General features: G+C 47.7%; 1 protein-coding gene across 1 annotated transcript in view; it reads left to right on the top strand.

The window, feature by feature from the left end:
• COBL (cordon-bleu WH2 repeat protein) overlaps positions 1-20,287 on the top strand; it is a 159,960-nt gene that overhangs the window by 119,230 nt on the left and 20,443 nt on the right. Inside the window, exon 17 of the mRNA XM_077781151.1 lies at positions 16,967-17,276. Coding sequence (XP_077637277.1) covers positions 16,967-17,276 — 310 coding nt within the window. The remainder of the gene's footprint in view (positions 1-16,966; positions 17,277-20,287) is intronic.

Raw genomic sequence — 20,287 nt, forward strand, 5'->3', positions numbered from 1 at the left:
AGAAAGGTAATGAGCAGTTTTAATTAGGACTGTTTTAATCCTCTTTGCTGTTTAGCCCCCATGGGCCTTCCAGACGTGTCTGTCTCCACATGGTGTAAGGCTGCAGTTCAAGAATGATCACCTAATGCGTTCCAGGCACCAGTGAATGGTCACCAGGCAGAGGGGGATTAAAACACCAGAAGAACTCATACCTTAAAGGGACAAGACCCTAGTTCTTCATTCTTCTCCAGGCCCTGGGGATGACCTGTTTGATGCCTTGGGTTATTCCATCCTCAGAAACACAGCAAACCAACAAACGAGGAAGGGAATAAGCCCAAGGGTGTGTCCTGTTGCGGGGCCAGAAATGCAGATCATGCCGGGACAACAGTGGGAGACAGTGCCCCTTCCTGCTCTTGGGAAGTCCACAACCCTGAGCACCAGGGGGGGTGCATATAATTGCAGTGTCCCCTGTAAGAATTCAGGATCCCAAGAATTGCGTGTGTCTGATTTCAAGCTTCGTGAAGTGGAGGCATTTTTAGAGACAGTGTTGGAGCTGGGCGAAGGCGTTATTCTACCAAGAATATTCGGGAAAGGGGAGAGGGGAAGGGAGCCCGTGAGCAAACGATGGCCTGTGTGCCCCACCAGACCTGCTTGCTCAGGGCGTGACTGAGTCAAGGTCCCGCTCAGTCAGGTGGATAGCAAGGACAAATGTGTGCAGAAAAATCACGCTTCTCCACGTTTAATGGTTGGAGCTGTCCATGCTGAATTTTACCTCCAGAGGACCTCGTACTCAAATATACAACTGGGTCAAGTTTAGTAAACGGAATCAAGCAGGACCCCATTCCCGCTGACCTGTGTCGTGAGCCAGGCTCTGGACGGGCAGGATACCAGCTCTCACAGAGACAGCTATTCTGGGAAATACCATTCAAGAAAATACACCTTTCCTAAAGGACAGACAGTGCACTTCTGCACTGTCTTGTCTTTCTTTTTTCTTTCTTCTTTCTTTCTTTCTTTCTTTCTCTTTCTTTCTTTCTTTCTTTCTTTCTTTCTTTCTTTCTTTCTTTCTTTCTTTCTTTCTTTCTTTTTTAAGAATTACCGTCAAATAAGCCTCATGAGACAGTCAATCCTGTTTTTTGTAGCCACTGCGCAAAGTAACTCTATCACCCTCTGGACTCACCTGCCCCAGAAAGAAATGACTGAAGATATTTTTAAAATTCGAGATACCGCAATGCTAAGGACTGGCCGTTTCTAAGGCCAGTGGTAAGAAGGTCACATGTGGAAAGGGACAGCACAAAGCTTTTGGGACATCTCACCCAGCATGGCAAGCAAGAGGGTGACCTTTCTCAAGCTGCGACATCCCTCTGGCCTCCCGTTCTGATACGGATTTGGACCAGAGTGTTCCTCACTCTTCCCCATTCTCCAAATACCATGTGCTTTGCGTGTGAAGTCTGGGTCGAGGGTAGGTCCACACGTCCTTGGCCTCCCAAAGGAGCACCTCGGGGCAGATAGTCTGTGGTGCAGATGTGTGTGGGCCTAAAAGCCAGCATCTACTGCAGGCGAGAGAGAGTGCGCAAGAACACTGTAAAAATCTGTGCTCGTGAATAATCCCTGCACCATGCCCTATACTCAATGCAGCAAAAACAGCCAAGGGGGTGTGTTGAATTTAGAGAGCCCTCAATGCTCACAAAACATCTCATGTAAGAGAGTTAAGATATCCGTTTGTGGGATGCCTGGGTGGCTCCCTTGGTTAATTGTCCGATTCTTCGTTTCAGCTCAGGTCAGGATCTTGCGGTTCAGGGGATCAAGCCCCGCGTCAGGCTCTGCACTGACAGCGTGGAGCCTGCTTGGGATTCTTTCTTTCCTTCCCTCTCTCTGTCCTTCTCTCTGCCCTGCTTGCTCACTCATGCGTGCTCTCTCAAAATAAACATTAAAAAAAAAAAAAAGAAATCTCCTTGGGGTGGAACTGTGAATGCAGGATTAGGAAGTCACATGAACGTGTACTTTTCAACTATTAAAAACGTGAAGTACAGAGAAGAGTAACAGAAACATGCAGATGAATTATGGCTAATGTACTTCTATTTATTTAGGTGTCCACAGTTTTTTCTGTCGCTAGAAAGAGCTCAGTGGAATTTCGGGGAATGAGAAAATCAGGGCTTCTGTTTGGAGTTGGAGAAGCCGTGGTCATCTTTTCTTGCCACGAGCTGGGTCCCTGCAGACAGGAACCTTGGCTCTGAGCACCGGGCAGGAGATCTGACCCACGAAGACGTGTGACTGCCAGCCTGAGCGGGCATGGGCAGTGCTGGGCATGCCCTGGACGGTGCCATGTACACGTCCAAGGTGAGATCGGCTGGAGGCCACTTCCGACTGTGTTGAGGCAGGTGCCCATCAAGAAGGCAATGCCCACGGAGGATTCGTAGGACACACATTGGGATAGAGCATTCCCGTGGCATCCGGCCTGGAAGACCCAGGGCTCAGTGTCTTGGGGGCAGAAAATGAAAAGTACCAACAGAGAACCATGAGAACCAGAGAGAGGACAGTCCATCTGAGCCTTCAGAGGGGACACAGAGGACAGGCCACAGGGTGCTCTCCCAGAACTAGAAAAAATGGCAAAGTAATGACAGTCGTCTGAGGCTATCTGTCGGGATGGATTTGGTCCTGAGGACAGAGCGAAAGCAGGTAGTCTGGAGAGGTACAGAGGAGTTCCCACTTTTTCACCAGGCCCCCCTGCCCTTCTGGGACTTGCTCACCCATGGAACCATTCGTGATGTTCCCTCAACCACCAGCTGCTCTGAGGGGTGATCCACTGAGAACAGTGAATGCTGGAGGCAGGGGTGAAGCCTGGAATATGGGCCTGGGGCAGCAACCACCCCAAAGGGGAGGTGAGGCTCAGCTCCGGCAGACTGACAGAGACATGCAATCGGGCAAGTAGATGCTGTCTCTTTGCCGCTGAACTCCGCAGGCCGGGCGCAGATGGGTGTCTGCAAAGGCTCATGGCCTGCAGCATTCCCCAGGTAGGTTTGCCTCCACACCCCTCCCCCGCCACCTGGATTTGCTCAAGGCCACAGTTGAGTTAGTATCATAGTGTTTGAACATGTACCAAACACGTAGGAGAGAAGCAGTGTGTTCAATCGGTTGAGTATAAGAGAAGTACGTAAACATTAATAGGGTGACGTATCTGCTTTTCTTCACATTTTTAAGGCATTCTGTTAGAGATCTATCAAAAAGATAGTCTTAAGAAACAAAGACTAGAAGGATTTATTTTAAGGCTCAAAAAAATCCCAGTAGAAAAAATCCAGTAAGGTGCAGTTGTGGGGAGAATATCTCTAAGCGCAAGTGCATTGGAGGACAAGATGGGTCCCTTCCTTCCCACGGGGACGACATCCAGCTTGGAGTCCTTGCAGCAGATTCTGACAGCCGAGGCTGGGGCCCTGGCATCTGCGGGGAGGTGGTTTTGGGGTACCAGTAGGTTTGGCTGAGGTAAGTGCTTTCTGGCACAAAGCCAAAGTACTGGGGGCCACCATCATTGTGAGTGAGGTGGTTTGCATGTGAAGCATTTGATTTACTAGCTCTGCGGTCTGTTGACTTCAGCCAAAGCTGAAAACAGTCGTATGCAAGTTTCCTAAAACGACAGGCGCCGATGATGATCATATCGTCGTTCCGAGCAGACGTGCATTTCCAGGGCAGGCTGGACTCTGGGGAGGGAGCCTCTGGGGAAAGAGGGCGGTGTTAGTGCTCATTATTTTTATGCTAACCGCCTGTACCATATCCGAGTGGTATTTATGTAGTGGTTTTGCAGTGTGTGTGTGTGAGTGTGTGTGTGTGTGTGTGTCAGAAAAACACAGTATACAAGCATGGTTAAGAGTCACTTGGCTTTCCCATACTCCCTTTCGATGGCACATTAGCACATTATGATTTCTGGAAATTACTGTAGGGAACTTATCTTGAAATCCCCAGCTAGTGTGTCTTCTCAATATTAAAGATGTGGTTTTCTGCACTAGTCCAGACCCAGGTAAGGGTCTGTGTGAGGAAGCCATGTTTACTGTCTGTCCCATCCAATCAGTCCCAAACATCAGACCATTTGTACAAATAAAGGGCAAGGCAGGGGCACCTGGGTGGCTCAGTTAAGTGTCCGACTTCAGCTCAGGTCAAGATCTCATGGTTCGTAGGTTCGAGCCCCACGTCGGGCTCTGTGCTGACAGCTCGGAGCCTGGAGCCTGCTTCGTATTCTGTGTCTCCCTCTCTCTCTGCTTCTCCCCCACCCTCCAATAAATAAACATTGTTTTAAAATCAGTAAGGCAGAAAGAATCCAATTGTCCAGCTAAGCGATGGAGCTGATATCGTGGGCTCCCGGAGTGCTGCAGAAATGTGGGACGGTGATTCTTGGGGACCGATGCTTTCACTCTTGTTGATGAGACTTCTTTCCCAGGCTTGTCAAGGTGATTCTCACAAGGTCTGTGACCGCCTTTTCAACACATGTGACTTTTAGAGTCTTGTTTCTCTGCCTGGCATTTGTGTTTTCCAGATGGTTCAGGATCCCATTTTCCTTCGGCTCTGCCTGTTCCATACCTGCCTGCCCCAAAGCAAGCCTCCAGGAGCAACAGCGCCTCTCACCTCTCCTTCTCCCACCAAGTCCCCACGCTGCCCCGGGGGGATTTCTTTCCATTGCCTGTTGTGGGCATATTTTGCAACCACTTGGGATGCGTTTTGTGTTTGTAAGTCACTTCCTCATTCTGTCTTCTGAAAATGCTCTAATGTAATTTCTGGAAGTAATTGATTCCACCTGGGGTTTTTTTTTTAGTTTATTTATTTATTTTGAGAAAGAGAGAGCGTGAACAGGGGAGGGGCAGAGAGAGAGAAAGAGAGAGAATGCTAAGCAGGCTCCATACTGTCAGCTCAGAGCCCAACATGGGCTCCATCCCATGAACCATGAGATCACGACCTGAGCCAAAATCCAGCGTCGGACACTTAACCGACGGAGCCACCCAGGCGCCCCCTGCCCTTCTGTTTTGAGGAAGATGTCACTGTAACTTTGTGGAGAGCATTCTGTGGAGAAAAACACCCCTGCATCTTGAGATTGCGGACTGACCCGGAGGTTTATTTCAGCGGGTCTGCTCATTATTTCCAGTGTCTTTTGTCTTTGGAACCCCGCAGTGAAGAGGTTTTAGGAGGCAGAGGACGGAAGCCACCTGACTTAGGTGTAGACTGTTCTTAGCTGCGGCTTAGCCAAGGGGGAGGTGCAAGCAGGCCAGGTGACCCTTGAAGAGCTGGGGAAGGCACTTCTCCTGGATCACGAGCCTCAGCACCACTGGGAACCCGTGAGCAGGTGCAGGCCCTGGGGTGGGGTGAGGGGCACCTCAGACCCTCGGACCCAGAAACCCGGGGGGAGGGGTTGCTGCACAGTCTACGCTAACAAGCCCTCCAGGGGATTCTGGTGCACGCCAGCCTCATGAACCATGCTTTCCAGATTTGGATGCTTGGTGGCCAAGCGGCCCAGTGAGGTCCAGTGCCTGCTAACGGTCATCATGGCTGCCGTTACTGAGTGCCCCGCTCCCCTACATGCGCCGTCTCATGGAGTCTTCACTGTGGCCTCAGAGAGAGGACTCTGTCCTGCATTCCTGCAGGGCTGTGCCTCCAGTCTGGCGAGACACGGCGCCAGGACTGCGGTGACAATGCTGTGGGCGTTGTGAGGCCGGGGAGGAGGCTCGAGCGGGGACAGCTGCAGATCTCCGCGGGGGTGGAGGAGGGAGGGCCTGAGGAAGCCCGGAGGGAGGAGGACTTGCAAGAGGAAAGAGAAATCCTCTTCTGAGAACTCGAGGAGGACATGCATCCAGCCGGAAGGGCAGGTGGTGGTCAGCCCTGCGGTGGGCTATTCACTTGCTTCTCCCTGCAAGGATTCCCGTCCCTGCTCTGCAAGGGTGGCCTCTCCGGCTGCTCCAGCTGCCTATGGCCGTTGTCCCGACCGCACCTGAGTTGTCTGCCCTGAAGGGAGGAAAGGTTTTGCACCTGGATAACAGGGAGACACAGCTGAGACAAGAAGCGTGGGTGGGAAACCCATTCTAAGTTCAAGCAAGTTGAGATTCCTTACGTTGCTGGCAATACACAGGGTTAAATGCCCTGCAAACCCCTTCTGACACAGAGCATCTCAAAATGCTCCATCTTCTGTAGTGATCACTTTTTAAAATGTTTCTTTAGAGAGAGAGCATGAGCGAGCCGGGGAGGGGCAGAGAGAGGGCGGGGGGAGAGAATCCCAAGCAGGCCCCTCAGTGTCAGTGCAGAGCCCGACACGGGGCTCGATCTCACGAACCCTGAGATCATGGCTTGAGATGAAATCAAGAGTCTGACGCTTAACCGACGGGAGCCACCCAGGCGCCCCACGCATTGATCATTTTAAATGCACAGCTGCTCTTGCAAGAGAGCAAATGAAATCGTAATGGCCTGAAAATGAGAAGGAAGGCAGGCACAGAATAGAAGAGCAAGGAGAGCTGCGAGGGCCCAGGCTCTGTTCCCATGGGCTTGCTCTGGAGCCCGCAGACCGCACGGGCTGCCGCCCGCGCACAGACCCTCAAGAGAGATACCCTGTCCACGAAACGGAGAGGTAGGAGGGAGCAGCCACCAGCACAGAGAGATGCCAGGGCCAGTCAGTCCAGGGTGGGGAAGAAACGCCAGCAGTGGCCTCAATTCCACTGAAACGCCGTAGTCTCTTAGTGAGCCCAGCCGGTGACCAGAGCCATCAAGGCACGCTGCTGGGGCTCCTCGGGTCTCTAGACATGAGCACCAAGGCACAAAGGAAAAAACGTGTCCTTACACCCATCAGCCTGAAGCGTTAACTGTGTTTAGTACATGTTACAGGCGATAACACTTCAGAAACCATCGGTAAGGACACGGGAAAGACAGGCTGACCAAGAACGTTGTAATCTAACCCACCTTACAGAAAGCAAAGTCTTTTTCTGTTTAGTTTCTTTCTTTTTTTTTTTAATTATTTTTTCTACTGTTTTATTTATTTTTGAGAGAAAGAGACAGAGTGCGAGTGGGGGGCAGCAGAGAGAGAGGGGAAGACACAGAATCCGAAGCAGGCTCCAGGCTCCGAGCTGTCAGCACAGAGCATGATGCAGGGCTCGAGCCCACAAAAAGTGAGATCATGACCTGAGCCGAAGTCAGATGCTTCATCAACTGAACCACTCAGGCGCCCCTAGTTTCTTTCTTAAAAACACCTCCTGGAATGTTTTCTTGCAGTGACAATTTGGTCTGTGCCCACCAACCTCCACATTTTGTGACAACCAAAGGTGAGGGAGAACACTGTGTCAGATGATGACACACATTCATTTAATCAAAAGAGGGAGAAAGGACCATCTGGATTTAGGGACAAACTGAAATGGTTACTTTTATGAAAGACAGTGAGAACATTAATAGGTGGTAGCAACAGCCCTCTATAATCCTGCGAAAATATTCTGCTTCGGGTCATTTTGATGCCAAAGTTGGATCAGGAGCAGTGGCTGAACAGAGCATTCTGGAAAGCTAAGCCAAAGTAGACCACTCATTTTGTTCTGTCCCATCCAGCAATAAGGGATGGAATGTGGAAGAAATTAGCGGAGGGAACGGATGGTATTTTTCTTAGATTGCCTGTCTGAAATGGCAACGGGACTCACCCTTGCTTCATGCCAGACCTGACTCACAGTCCATTCAAAATCGAATCCCTTGGCAGCTTGGCAAGTCCCTGAACGTCAGATTTTCGGAGGTGTTAATTAAATACAATTCATGTGCCTTAATACTCCAGACTACCTGGAGACAGGGTTTCTATTTTGATGACGAAAGGTAAAAAGCATCAGCTTTGTTCTTGCCAACATAAAGTACATGCTTCCTTCAGACATGAGACCCCAGAAATATACATGTACGAACAGCCTGAGCTTTCTTTCTCAAAGGCATTTTAGAATATACTGACGTCTGCAAACAAATGGAATCAAGATTTGTTCCATAGGACACTGAAGAAAATCTTGTCCCTTAGAAAAATTGAAATGTAGGTACTCTCCGTGAAATTCATTACTTGGTGAAAAGAACCCTAATTTGACTCTCACCTAACACGTGACTTTGCGTGATTTTGAATGGACTTGCCCCTTTAATGGGCCTGGCAGAATCGGCTTCTGCAACACATATCCTCAGGGAGAGATGAAATAATGTGTTGGCTGGGGCTTCTTTTATAAATCGCAAAATAGGAGTCACGATATCCACACTGCAGAGGGCATTGGATTACATTGGATGCAGGTAAATAGTATCCATTTGAACACTGCAGAATGTCTACACCCAGCTACCATTATATGACTTTCAAATATCAGCGTTGGACTATACTATCTGGGAGTAATTAGCCAGTGGTCTAATATTTTAGGCGACCCTTAGAGCCAGACATCAGCATGAAGAAAGAATCCTGTGTATTTGCTAAAACAGGTATATGACAATACAGTGAAACTTTAGTTTTGAGATGACTGAGCTTAACTGAAGGACGGTCAACCATTATGGCTGCTTGGAGAAACCAAATACCTCATCCCAAAGGAGTCCTTTCCAGAAGGTGACTTCCTTCTCTGCCCCATGGAATTCTTAGTCCAATCTGTCATAAGGTTTTCTGTTGTATCCTAAGGAAATGGTGATGTTCCCATGAGCCAAAGAAATCCACTCCGTCTTATTGATATCCTCATTTAGACACGTGAAAATAGTCAAGAATCACTAAAAAAATCTTTTTTTTTTATTCTTAATGCATGAAAGAGGAAAAACAAACTGATCAGAGGAGCTAACCCCAAAGGAAGTAGAATTATTTAGGAAACAGTATAGAACTTTAAATATTTTTTGTCTTTGCCTCAGAGAATTATAATAGACTATCACATACATAAAACAAGAGCAGGGAATTATTGAAAAGTAAATGAATAAAAGGCCATCCAAAACCTCTTGGAAATTCAATTCACGGACAGATTTGGGTGAAATTTTTGATATTCACAGATAAAGAGGAAATGCTTACCAGCTTCACGAAATAAGGTTATATAGTCAGAAAGAACTATGTTGGCCAGCAGGTGCTCATCTGTGAGGCAAGATGCCAGAAAAGAAGGAACCAGGGGGCCTAGGTGGCTTAGTCGGTTAAGTGTCCGACTTTAGCTCAGGTCATGATCTCACAGTTTATGGGTTCGAGCCCCGCATAGGGCTCTGTGATGACAGCTAGCCCAGAACCTGGAGCCTGTCTTCAGATTCTGTGTCTCCCTCTCTTTCTGACCCTCCCCTGCTCATGCTGTCTCTATCTCTCTCTCAAAAATAAATAAAACATTAAAAAAATTTTTTTAGAAAAGAAAAGAAGGAACCAAGAATAGAATCTTGAACAAAGACTGTGATCTGAATCTTGCTTGGATTTAGCCATACGCATCGTCAAGGATATGGATTAAATGATGACAGTCTTCAGACACAAGAGGGCTTGGACAGTAACTAAATCCAAATTAGGTTTCGCTGAAGATACAACTACTCAAACATGTAATCCAAATAATGGAAAATAAATCTAGAAAAGGGAAAGGTGTGATATACAATTGTTGCATTTCATAAAAGTGCCTATCATGGAAACTCCATAATGTAAAATAGTAATGTGTTTTAATTTGCATTTTATTTTTATATACTATACTTATAATCATGTTATAATTAATTTATATATGATACATTTAAAAAATATATTTATTTATATATTATAATTACATATTTTATATTTCTAGTTAATATGTTAATAAACATATTAACGTATCTAATATTTGTAATGAATATTTTGACATTCTGGTATTTATATTTAATACACATTATAGGTACACTGATGAAAACATCAGGGTCATTTACACATTGATTAGACAGGACTCTTTAGTTCCAAGAGACAGAAAGATGTCTGGAAGTGGTTAAGAGAAGTGGGTTTTTGTAGGAGGTGTTTGCTCACATCACTGAGACTTCTAAGAGATGAATCCTCATCATAGTCATGGCTGAGTCCAGGTACCCAGTTACTGCCTTAGCACTGTATTTTTCTCCCATCCCTCGGCAAGCTCTCTCCACGTGCTAGTCCAAATGACTATTTATCCAAGACGCCCCCATTCCGTTGACTCCAGCCCAGTGAGACCAGCTTACCCAGCAACTCTGGTGGAAAGGTCCAGGGACAAGCCTTGATCTGTTCAGCTGAGCACACATGCCTTTCTTTGGCCTACAGTTGTGGGCACGGTTTAAATTGGCCAGATTTTGGTCATCCCATGCCCATTCCCCATGGCCCAGGGTAGTTAGGAGCAGTTGTTAGGCTCACTCAGATGTTGAGAAATAGGTTAGCCCCAGGAAGAAGGAATTCATTTAGCACTAACAGGAAGAGGGATAGTGCAGGTCGGACAAAAACAGCAGCTGTCGCCTCTATATGTCTTTAACAGAACAGTGACTGGAACCCAGCCCTGCCTTACAGTGGTGGAAATTGACAGTTTCCCTGCCCATTTCTCTGGGCACATTAGAATTCTAGGATTAAATGTACGTCTCAGGCTCTGGAGAAATATCCGTTGATCATACCAAGAGTACATCACTTGACTCTTAAGAGAATCCAGATTCCAGCGAATCTGTTTTAGATCCATTAGTGCTTTCAAAGTCTACATTATCCTGCCTTCTTGAAGGAAATTGTGTGTGTGTGTGTGTGTGTGTGTGTGTGTGTGTGTGTGTGTGATGTTCTTCTATAGTGACCTGGCTGTACTGTTACCTGCATCGTGCAGTACCTTTGAGGGGCCCAGCTGCCGGCCTTTGGGACAAGAATGCTAACTTAAATGTTAAATAGTGCCCATCCAACTAAGGAAGCTGTCATTTCGAAGAGGACTGAATACCTAAACTTCTGAGCAAACTACCTAAGGAATGAAGTAGAGGAAAAGAAGGTAGGCAGGATTAGGGCCACCAGCCAGGGCAGAATCCATATAATTCTGGTGACAGAGGGTCTCCTTGGAATCCAGCCTCTTCCCCCTGCACATTCGCACACTAGTACTCCCACGTGGACACATGTCACAGGAGACACCTTAGGGTCCAGCCACTTCCCACCGGACCCGGTGTTTCCCATTCAGGTCCGCGTTTCCATGCTTTTGCCCATTCTTTGATCCTTCTGTCCTCCGCCTTCCCGAACCATGCTTGTTTAGTGGTCACTGTCGCGTCCCCTCGAGTTAGATGGAACAACCCCGCTTCTGTCTTCTTGTAGCACTCCCCATGCACTCTGCACCCCTGCTCTTAAAATAACCGACTTGTGTGTGTCGGTGGGTTTAACCTGGAGGACACATATCCCTGGGAAGACCAACCAAGACGTCCCAAGGAAGCCATTGCCAGAGGTTATGCCTCTGTATGTCTTCTTCCTTACAAGCCAGGTGCCTGAGAATTCACCTGTTGGGAGCCTCAATGCACACATTCCCCCAGCTCTACTCGGAGGAAGGCCCTTCTCCCTCACGGAAGACAAGTGTAGCACTCACTTGTTGGGCATCTCACTTGGGCGCAGTTCCCTGAGAGGGACAGACCTATTCCTGATGCCCGACAAAAGGACAAATGGAATTCTTCGTAGAGGGTTGAGCAGGTAGGAAGTCAAAGGACTTAACTGGCAGCAAATCCTTTTGGCCATCGGGCAGCTTCCAAGTTTCCTTTCCAACCAAACTGAACAAAGTTTGGTTGACAAACTAATCGCATCATTGGATTATAGTTCATTACACATCAATTTTGTGACAGATCAATTAAGAGATATATCACAGAGGAAACGTTTAGAAGCTTAACTAACCAAATACTTGTGGATGTGAACAAGGTTTCCCAGTGCTTAATATCAGTGAGAATGAAAAATATGAACTAGGTTTATGCCAGACTCTGCCTCATGCTAGTGATAAATAATCTAGTCATTTTATTTATTTTTTAAAGTTTATTTATTTATTTTGAGAGAGTGGGGGAGGGGTGGGGAGAGAGGGAGAGATACAGAGAGAAAATTCCAAGAAAGCTCCATGCTGTCCATGTAGAGCCTTATGCGGGGCTTGATGCCAGGAACCATCAGAGTCAAAATCAAGAGTTGGATGCTTAACCAACTGAGCCACCCAGGCTCAGGAATTAATTGAAATGTGCCAAGTGCCATTGGCACTTGTTAACAATGCCAATGTTAACAAGTGCCAACATTTTGAAAATAGGTACGCAATTTGTATTGACTGGTTTCTATTCATTATCACAGAGATAACCACTCAGTGTAGAAAAAGAATTAATCACTGCCATGTTACGGTGAAAGGAAATAATTAAATTTTAATTTATATACATATTTTATACAAAGAAATCTGATTAATAAAGAAAAAATCTTCAAGTATAAAGGCATTCATTAATTAGGATGGGATTCTGTGGGGTTGTGGAACAGAAAGGAGTTCAAGAAAGATGAGATACATGCTGTAAAATGCTGTCTGTTGTAAGGAGAATTTGCTCACTCCTTTTTACATGGAAGCTTCCAGGCATCCAAATACTGTCACGTTCAGATTCCTCTGATCACATTGAAAAATGATGCAACGCTTTTTATAAAGTATTGATATTTATAATGCAGTAGAAATCACATCTGTTGCAACCCATCGAACTCAAGATGGAGATTTTCAGGTGTCAATGAAATGTGCTACGTGGTAGTTCAAAATTAATTGGGGATGTAGATGACAAAACTTATTGACAAGCACATATCAGTTTGCACTACCAATTCAAGAACACTTTGCCAGTATCTCCCCTATTTTTCCCTTTATTCCCAGTACTTAGAACATAGGGAATTAGATCAAAGTAGTGGGAGATGAAAGACTAGCATCAGTTATTGGCTATGAATGGTGTGTAGAAATCGTAGGAGGTGAAGAAGAATCCTTTCTGTGAGACATTGTCTCTGGTCCATATCAATGAGGTAGAAGTGACCCTTGGGAAATCTCCCTTTGTCACAACTACCAAGAGAACATGATTTAGGGTACAAGATCTTTCACTTGCGTTCAAGAAAATCACTCAAAACTGAATCCATTACAAGATTTGGAGGATCCTTATATTTAGCGTTTGACATTTTCCTTGGTGACTCTGTAAATGAAAAACTCTGTAAATGATGAAACTGGTACTGAACAGAACATGATGGTGTTCACCTTGAGGAACTAGCACCCTTAAGTAAGCCTTTTCTTCTTTATACCTTAGCTAGAGAAATTTCCAGAAGCTGTCATTGAGACAGAAGGGCATTTGAACTACGGGATTATGAAATTTAGGTGGAGGGCAGTGAAGGGGTTAGTATTCCTTAGGGACTATGGCTATTCATTTGGAAGATAATTTAATCAAGAATTTATATTAGGCTTCTGCTGAAAACAAATTAAGTGTGGTTTTCACATTTGCAAAAATCCTGCAATGATAACTTTTTAGCTCAAAAAGGTTGTTCACGCCTTAAGAGAAGAACAGACTTGCCAGCGAATTAATTAACTCAAAAATCATGAGTTTCACATTTAGGGCCGACAGAAGACAGCAGAAACGATATTGACAATGACGTATCACTTTTACAATTCCTAATTAGTCACCGGTCAGCTGTCCAAAGAACCTTTGCATCTTACATTTAAATTCGGAATTTCAGAGAATGGTAGAAGGGATTCTGCTCATCAGAACCCACACGCTTATTTTACAGAAAAGGGAAAGGCTGTTCCAAGTTCCCAGTAGAACTTGGACCTGAACTTGGGATTCGGGCTCTTAACCCAGTCCTTCTTGTGCTGCCCCTAGATTCCAGGCCAGGGTCCCCGGACCACTGGCTTCATGAATCAGGGGCTAAGGGAGGGGCACAGAAGGATCTAGAGGGCCCCATACATAATAGCCAGAGCCACTCCAAGCTTTTCTTCTATGTTTTGGGCTTCTGTCTAGAATCGATAAAGAAAAAAAAAGTCTCCTGCACCATTATCTTATTCAGAAATTGTCACAATATGTTACAGCTCCCCGGGTTAACAGTAGGAGCCAGACCAGAGGAGACTCGAAGCCAGGGCAGGGCGAGGGAGGTGGGGATGTCTGATTCTACGTGAAGATTCTCAGACCGACGGGGTTGACTGCAGACAGACATGAAAACCACACGGAGCCAGCTTGGAGCCTCCCAGGAATGTTCCTTCCTATCTCCAGATCGAGTGTTTCAGGAAGTTGTTGGCACAGGTCTGAGTGCTTGCACGTGCTGAGCTCTCCTTGGCCATTCCCCGGGGTGGGTGCCTTCCCCCTGCGCCTTTATGCACATGTCCCTCCCATGCCTGGGTGACTGTCCTCCTGACAGCCAGGCCGCCCTTCCCTGCTCCTGCCCCGTGGATCCCTCCCTGGACCCCAGGGGTGGCGCATGCGTGGGCCCTCACTGACCACCTGTCCGGCGGGTTCAAGGATGCAGTGACCCCTCCCTGGGAAGGCGGTCCATTAGAAAGGACTCCCCCCGGGCAAGAGGGGAGCTCCGGTAATTGCAGCCTTTACTGTATATTGTTAAAATGGTTTCACACATCCACGCCGAATATAGACTTCTCACACCTTGTCGACTTAGGTTTGCAGTTGGCTTAATTTAGAGCAGTGACTTTCAACTTCTTTTTTTCTTTTTTTTCTTCCAACATCTGTGGGATATAAAGCAAGCCCAGGCCAGCATTCTGGATCTCGTAACTGGAGAGAATGGGGATGGGGCGGGCTTGGCATCCCTCCCCCCTCCCTTCCCCGTCCGCCAGGGACGTATTCCTAGTGTCCAGGACGTGCGTGTGCCCGGAGGNAGCCACAGGTGGTCCCGAAGCCTCCGCCAGGTGCCGGTTGAGGGTTCTGCTTCAGGGAGCAGGCCATGGGGGTTACTTCAAGCTCGGGTGACCCCTGGGGTGGGAAGAGGGGCGCCGGGGCTGGACCGAGCACCGGTTTGTGACCTGCTGTGTGCGGACGCCGCCCTCCGACCAGCCGGCCCTCTTCCACCTGTGCAGACATACCTAGAGGTGGCATTAGCAGATGACACTGTGGGTCTTCGTGTATGTGTCTGCCCCTCGTACACCAGGAGTCCCCAGGCTTCCCAGACTCTTGGACCGGAAATCTGCGTCCCAGGTCCATTGCACTGTGTTTGGGCATCACATTCAGCCCTCGCCACAGTCCTGCGGTGGCCCGGGAGCCGGCCTCCCAGACGAAACCGAGGCAGAGGGGTCCAGCCCCCTGCCCTGGTAGCCATTCGGCTGCTCCGCCCGGATCTGAACGCAGGGCTCTGTGACCCGAACCCCGCCTGCTCCTTCACCGCGTCCCACACCACATGGGAGAAAAAGTGTGAACTTAATTGACCTGCTTGTTCAGCGATGGTCACAAAAGGGGAGGCAGGAAACGGGTCTGGCCTGGCCATCTGGGCTGCCGTTGACGGCTGTGCAGTGGAGCCCCTCTGAGTGGGGTCCCCCCACCCCCGGAATGCTATCTCAGGGCAGAGCCACCGGCTGTGCAGACAGAGCGGCCGGCAGCCGCCCGAGGTATGACAGCTCGTCAGCAAACCAGCGGCAGGAACAGTCCTGTTGCGTTAATCTGGACGCAGCGTTTCTTCTCCGTATGGGCCCCTCTCATTAAGAGCCGTGCAACAAAAGCCAGGAAAAAACAGAGAAGGCGGGTATTGTTAAAAGCGTTCGCTGTGTTCAGGACACATCGCCTTGGGCATTTGTGCCTCTAAACAATTCCTCCTTTGTGTCCCGGTCTTTCCCTTCGAGCTCTGTTGTCAAATGTCTATCTTTTTTTTTTTTTTTTTTTTCTCTCTTGTTTATGTCATTGTCCGGGATCTTAAATAAGCCAGCCCCTCAAGGAATGTTCTCCTTGGCGCTCTTTTGGGTTCATTCATTCTACGTTGCTAAGTCTGCTGTCTGATTAAAACCCTGTCACTGTGAGGCCAGCCATCGCTGAACTCTGGGTGCGTGATCATGTGCAGTGAGCTCTGGGCACACCTACGGCCTCGATTCATTGTTTTAAAACAAGATACCCTGAAACGACAACACAGTACAGTCCTCGCTTCCTGGACCACCATGGACAGTGCTGAGATCGTGTGTCTTGAGGTCTAAAATAGTCTGGTGTGTAGCTGGCCCAGAGTCGTGTCCTCCTGCCCTTCTGCAGGCATGGAACATTCAGGGACCTTCGGGAACCTGGGGGCTCACTGTACTCACATACTGAATGTATCTCTGAAGAGCTTGCTTCGTAGATGTGCCAAATGGCTGCAATGCTCCCCATCGTTAGTATTTAAGTTTAACCCCGGCTCTGATCATTGCAGACCTCTGCATCTCGTTCTTTCTGCAGTAGTAGATCTCACTTAGTGCTCACAGGGACAGGAGTACCTCAACCAAAGACACTTCCGTTCTGGTCCTTTCTGATTTTTCTTGGAGGTATTCTTCCAGGATCACCTCTTCCTTGGACCAGAGCTTCTTGCGCATGTAAAAAACGAAGGGTGAAGAAAATAAATAAGATCAAAATGAAGGGGATGCCAGATGTTGACAGAGCATGCCGTTTCATACTTTAGGGGAGATTTCGAATGTTTCTATGAAAGATTTGTCAGAAGTTCCCAAACGGTATTATTTACTTCTAATTCTGTTTATATTTGGGAATGATTATTTTTCAAATGAACTCTTTTTAAGACTTCAGTCAAAGCAAATGTCAGGCTGGAAAGCATGGCATACACTGCGTCATTTGTCTGAATTTTTAAATGTGTCTTCCCAGAGACACACACACGGATAAGAAGCCAAAAGGCTGGTCCGGAACATGCTGACGTTTGACAGCACATATACGCATACGGCACCCTCTGAGTTATGAGATGCTTCTGGAGGAAGCTGTTGGGTTTGATCGGTATTCCCAGCACCCTTCCTGTATTCCCTGCACCCTTTCTGTATCCCCAGCACCCTGAATTCCACCGTCCAGGGGAGGCAGGCAAGTGGGCGTTACGCTCGATCGGCGCTGTGCGAACACGCTGGCTGACCTGTCCTTGCCATGTTTTGTGCAGTGAGCCTGCCCCTGGGGCCCGGCAGTCCCTGCGGCTCGGACAGGGCCCCACCCATGCCGTCCGAGGCCGAGGAGACTGTGTCTGTCGGCAGCTGTTTCGCCTCCGAAGACACAACCGAAGACTCAGGAGTAGTGAGCTCCCCGTCGGACATCGTCTCCCTGGATTCCCAGCAGGACAGCGTGAAATCCAAAGATAAGTGGGCCACGGACCAGGAAGACGGCAGTGACCAGGACCTGGCTGGCACCCCGGAGCTGGGCCCCCAGAAGAGCCCCCTGTGGGAGAGGAACAGCTCTGGGAGGTGGCATTTGAGGTGAGTCACAGGACAGCTGGAGAGGGAGGGCCCGACCTGGACGCAAGGAGGAAGGTCTTCGGGTCCTGGTGACCCAACAAGTGCGTGCCAGGTGCTCTCCGAAGCTGCCACTCCCCGGTTCCGGGGTTCGTTATGCACAACCATGTCTTCACGCTCTTTCTAGACATGCAGGGGTTATAAGGGCTGTAAAACCTTGGCTTGCGAGTAACTTGTCCCGTGAGTGTTCCGCAAGACGAGCGAGTATTTCTAGTAAACTTTCATTTGATAAATGAGCAAAGCCTGCCATAGGAGGCATACGTGACGCCGAACGTCACGTGATCACGCTGAGCCAATGGTTCTTGAAATGCGCTTTGATATACGAGCGCTTTGGATGACAAGCGTGTTTCCAGAACGAATTGTGCTCGCAAACCAAGGTCCTACTGTGGTACCTAAGAGTGCCTAGTTTGTTCTTCCTTTTATATAAATAGGACCATAATCTCAGTGTCCTTTTTTCACTCAAGATCATGTTTTCAAGATTGATCCATGACAATACAGGTCTCATTAGTTCATTTCTTTTTATTTTTTTTAATTAAAACTTTTTTTTTAATTTCAGAGAGGGAAAGAGAGCTCACAAGTGAGGTGAGGGGGGCACGGAGCCAGACGCCGGGGCTCGATCCCATGACCCTAGGATCACGACCTGAACTGAACTCAAGGGTCAGGCCTCAACCGGCTGAGCCCCCCAGGGGCTCCTTATTTTTCTTTTGAACTTTTAACTAATGGGCACTGAGGTCACACCACTGGAAACAGTGAGGAAGCTGTACATATGTCCCTGCTCACAAGTAGAGACTTTTCTAGAAAAGAAAATATTAGACATTCAGAAAAAGTCATCTTCCACTATGGATGCTTGGCCAGCTGCTCTCCACCATGATTGCCTGGCTTCCCCACCCTCCAGGGGCCTCTCATGGCCCGCCAGGCCTCACCTGCACCAGCGCCTGTCATCAGCACACCTCGTACACTCAGCCGTCATACAGGTTCAAATAGCATTTCATGTGCTTTTTAATTTACAATTTTCTGATCAGTAAGAATGAGCATCTTACCATGTGTACATTAGCGTAAGAATGGTCTTTTCATAGGCTGCTCATAAAAAAAAAAAAACAAACAAAACCTGGGATGTTACTTTTTAAAAAAAAAATTACAGGGCGTCTGGGTGGCTCGGTCCGTTAAGTCAGTCTGACTCTTTGTTTCAGCTCAGGCCGTGATCTCACGACTCGTGGGTTCGAGCCCCACCTTGGGCTCTGCGCTGACACGTGGAGCCTGCTTGGGGTTCATTCTCTCTCCCTCTCTCTCTGCCCCTCCCCGGTCACTCTCTCTCTCTTTCTCTCAAAATAGATAAACATTTAGAAAATACATAAATAATAAAAAAATTAAAAATTCATCAATTTCTTCTTAATCTGTAAATCAACTCTTGACTGTCCACAGAAAGTCTTCGACTGTGGCTTGAATGTAACTTTGTTTTCTTTCATTGCATAAAAATTGCTTAATAATTTTGATATTGTCAAATTTGCCCCCTTTCCCCAAATGTGGGAATTCTTTTGCATCTTTGAGAGCCCTTTCTCATACCCTGAAGGACCGAAGACTATCTGAATTTCTTGTAAAAGTTTAGTGTTGCTTTCTCTTATCTGGGCTTCACAACAACCTGGGTTTATTTTCAAGTGTGATGTAGAGAAGGAACTCTATTTTCTCCCAGTGCCTCTGAGCTCTACCCTGGCTTCCTGGATGCCCCCTCCCCACCCCCTACATCCCTTTCCCTCACTGGGTTCTTTGCCATGTCATTCTCCCCAGGACCCACTGTTTGTTTTCTCCATTCTTATACAGAAAGGCAGGTTAAGTCTCTGTGGTCCGTCAGTTTTGTTCACCCTTAGGTAATTTTTTTTTAATGTTTTATTTATTTCTAGGAGAGAGAGAAAGAGAGACAGCATGAGCAGGAGAGGGTCAGAGAGAGAGGGAGTCACAGACTCTGAAACAGGCTCCAGGCTCTGAGCTGGCAGTCAGCACAGAGCCCAACGTGGGGCTCGAACCCACGAACCGCGAGATCATGATCTAAGCGAAAGTCGGACGCTTAACCGACTAAGCCACCCAGGCGCCCCCACCCTTAGGTAATTTTAAGAACCAATCCACGCAAACGATGTTTTGGAAATACTAACAAAAATAAACTAGAATAAGAACATGAGTCCATAAGCCAGTCACCAAAATAAACCAAGGCCTTTGTATCTGTCCCGTGTTGTTCCAACTGAACACACACAATCTTTATAATTGTCAATAATAATTCATTTGGATTTATTGTTGCCCAAGGATTTATCACAAGCATTGTCCCATCTGTTAATTACAGTCTCTAATAATTTTAATGTGTAACTTGTCACTCTTAAGGGTGATTCCGAGGCCAAGTTTGTATTTCACTCGCTGCCGGAACATTAGAAGGTGGTCCTTACTCTAATCTCCCCTTCCCCCCCCCCCCCTGGNTTTGCATCTCTGAGAGCAGAGAACAATTGTGGTTATTTCCTTCTTAGTCCATTTGACATTTTTAAAAAATCACTTTCTATAGCAGTCCCCAGGTGGACTCTGCACGTGGCGATCGCCTCTCCTAAGCTCTGCATCCAAGCTAATCAGACATTTTTCATTCTGGCCCCAGGAATACTCTTGCAAATCCTCATTTGCTTTGCTGGCATTGACCCCTGATGCCAAGCACTGCTGCTCTCTGCCCAAATGGGAGAGTTAACATTGCCCGTGGCCACGGCCGCGGCCGGGGATAATCATGGTGTCTTTGGAACTTGGGGCTTTCTCCCAGCAGGGAGTATGGGATGTTTTTCTGCCCTTATCTCTGGGGTGCCATGGAAGGGAGGAGGGAGGGGGCTCTGATGGACCCACAGGGGGTCCCCCAGCCCTAATGAGTTGCCCGGCCTTCGAGAGTCCACGTGACTTTGCAGAGAGAATGCCCCCACCACTCAGAGGTGTCCTGAGCCTACAAGTGTCCA

The sequence above is a fragment of the Crocuta crocuta genome, unplaced genomic scaffold (assembly GCF_008692635.1).
Source record: "Crocuta crocuta isolate KB4526 unplaced genomic scaffold, BGI_CrCroc_1.0 scaffold108, whole genome shotgun sequence".
Taxonomy (NCBI): Eukaryota; Metazoa; Chordata; class Mammalia; order Carnivora; family Hyaenidae; genus Crocuta; species Crocuta crocuta.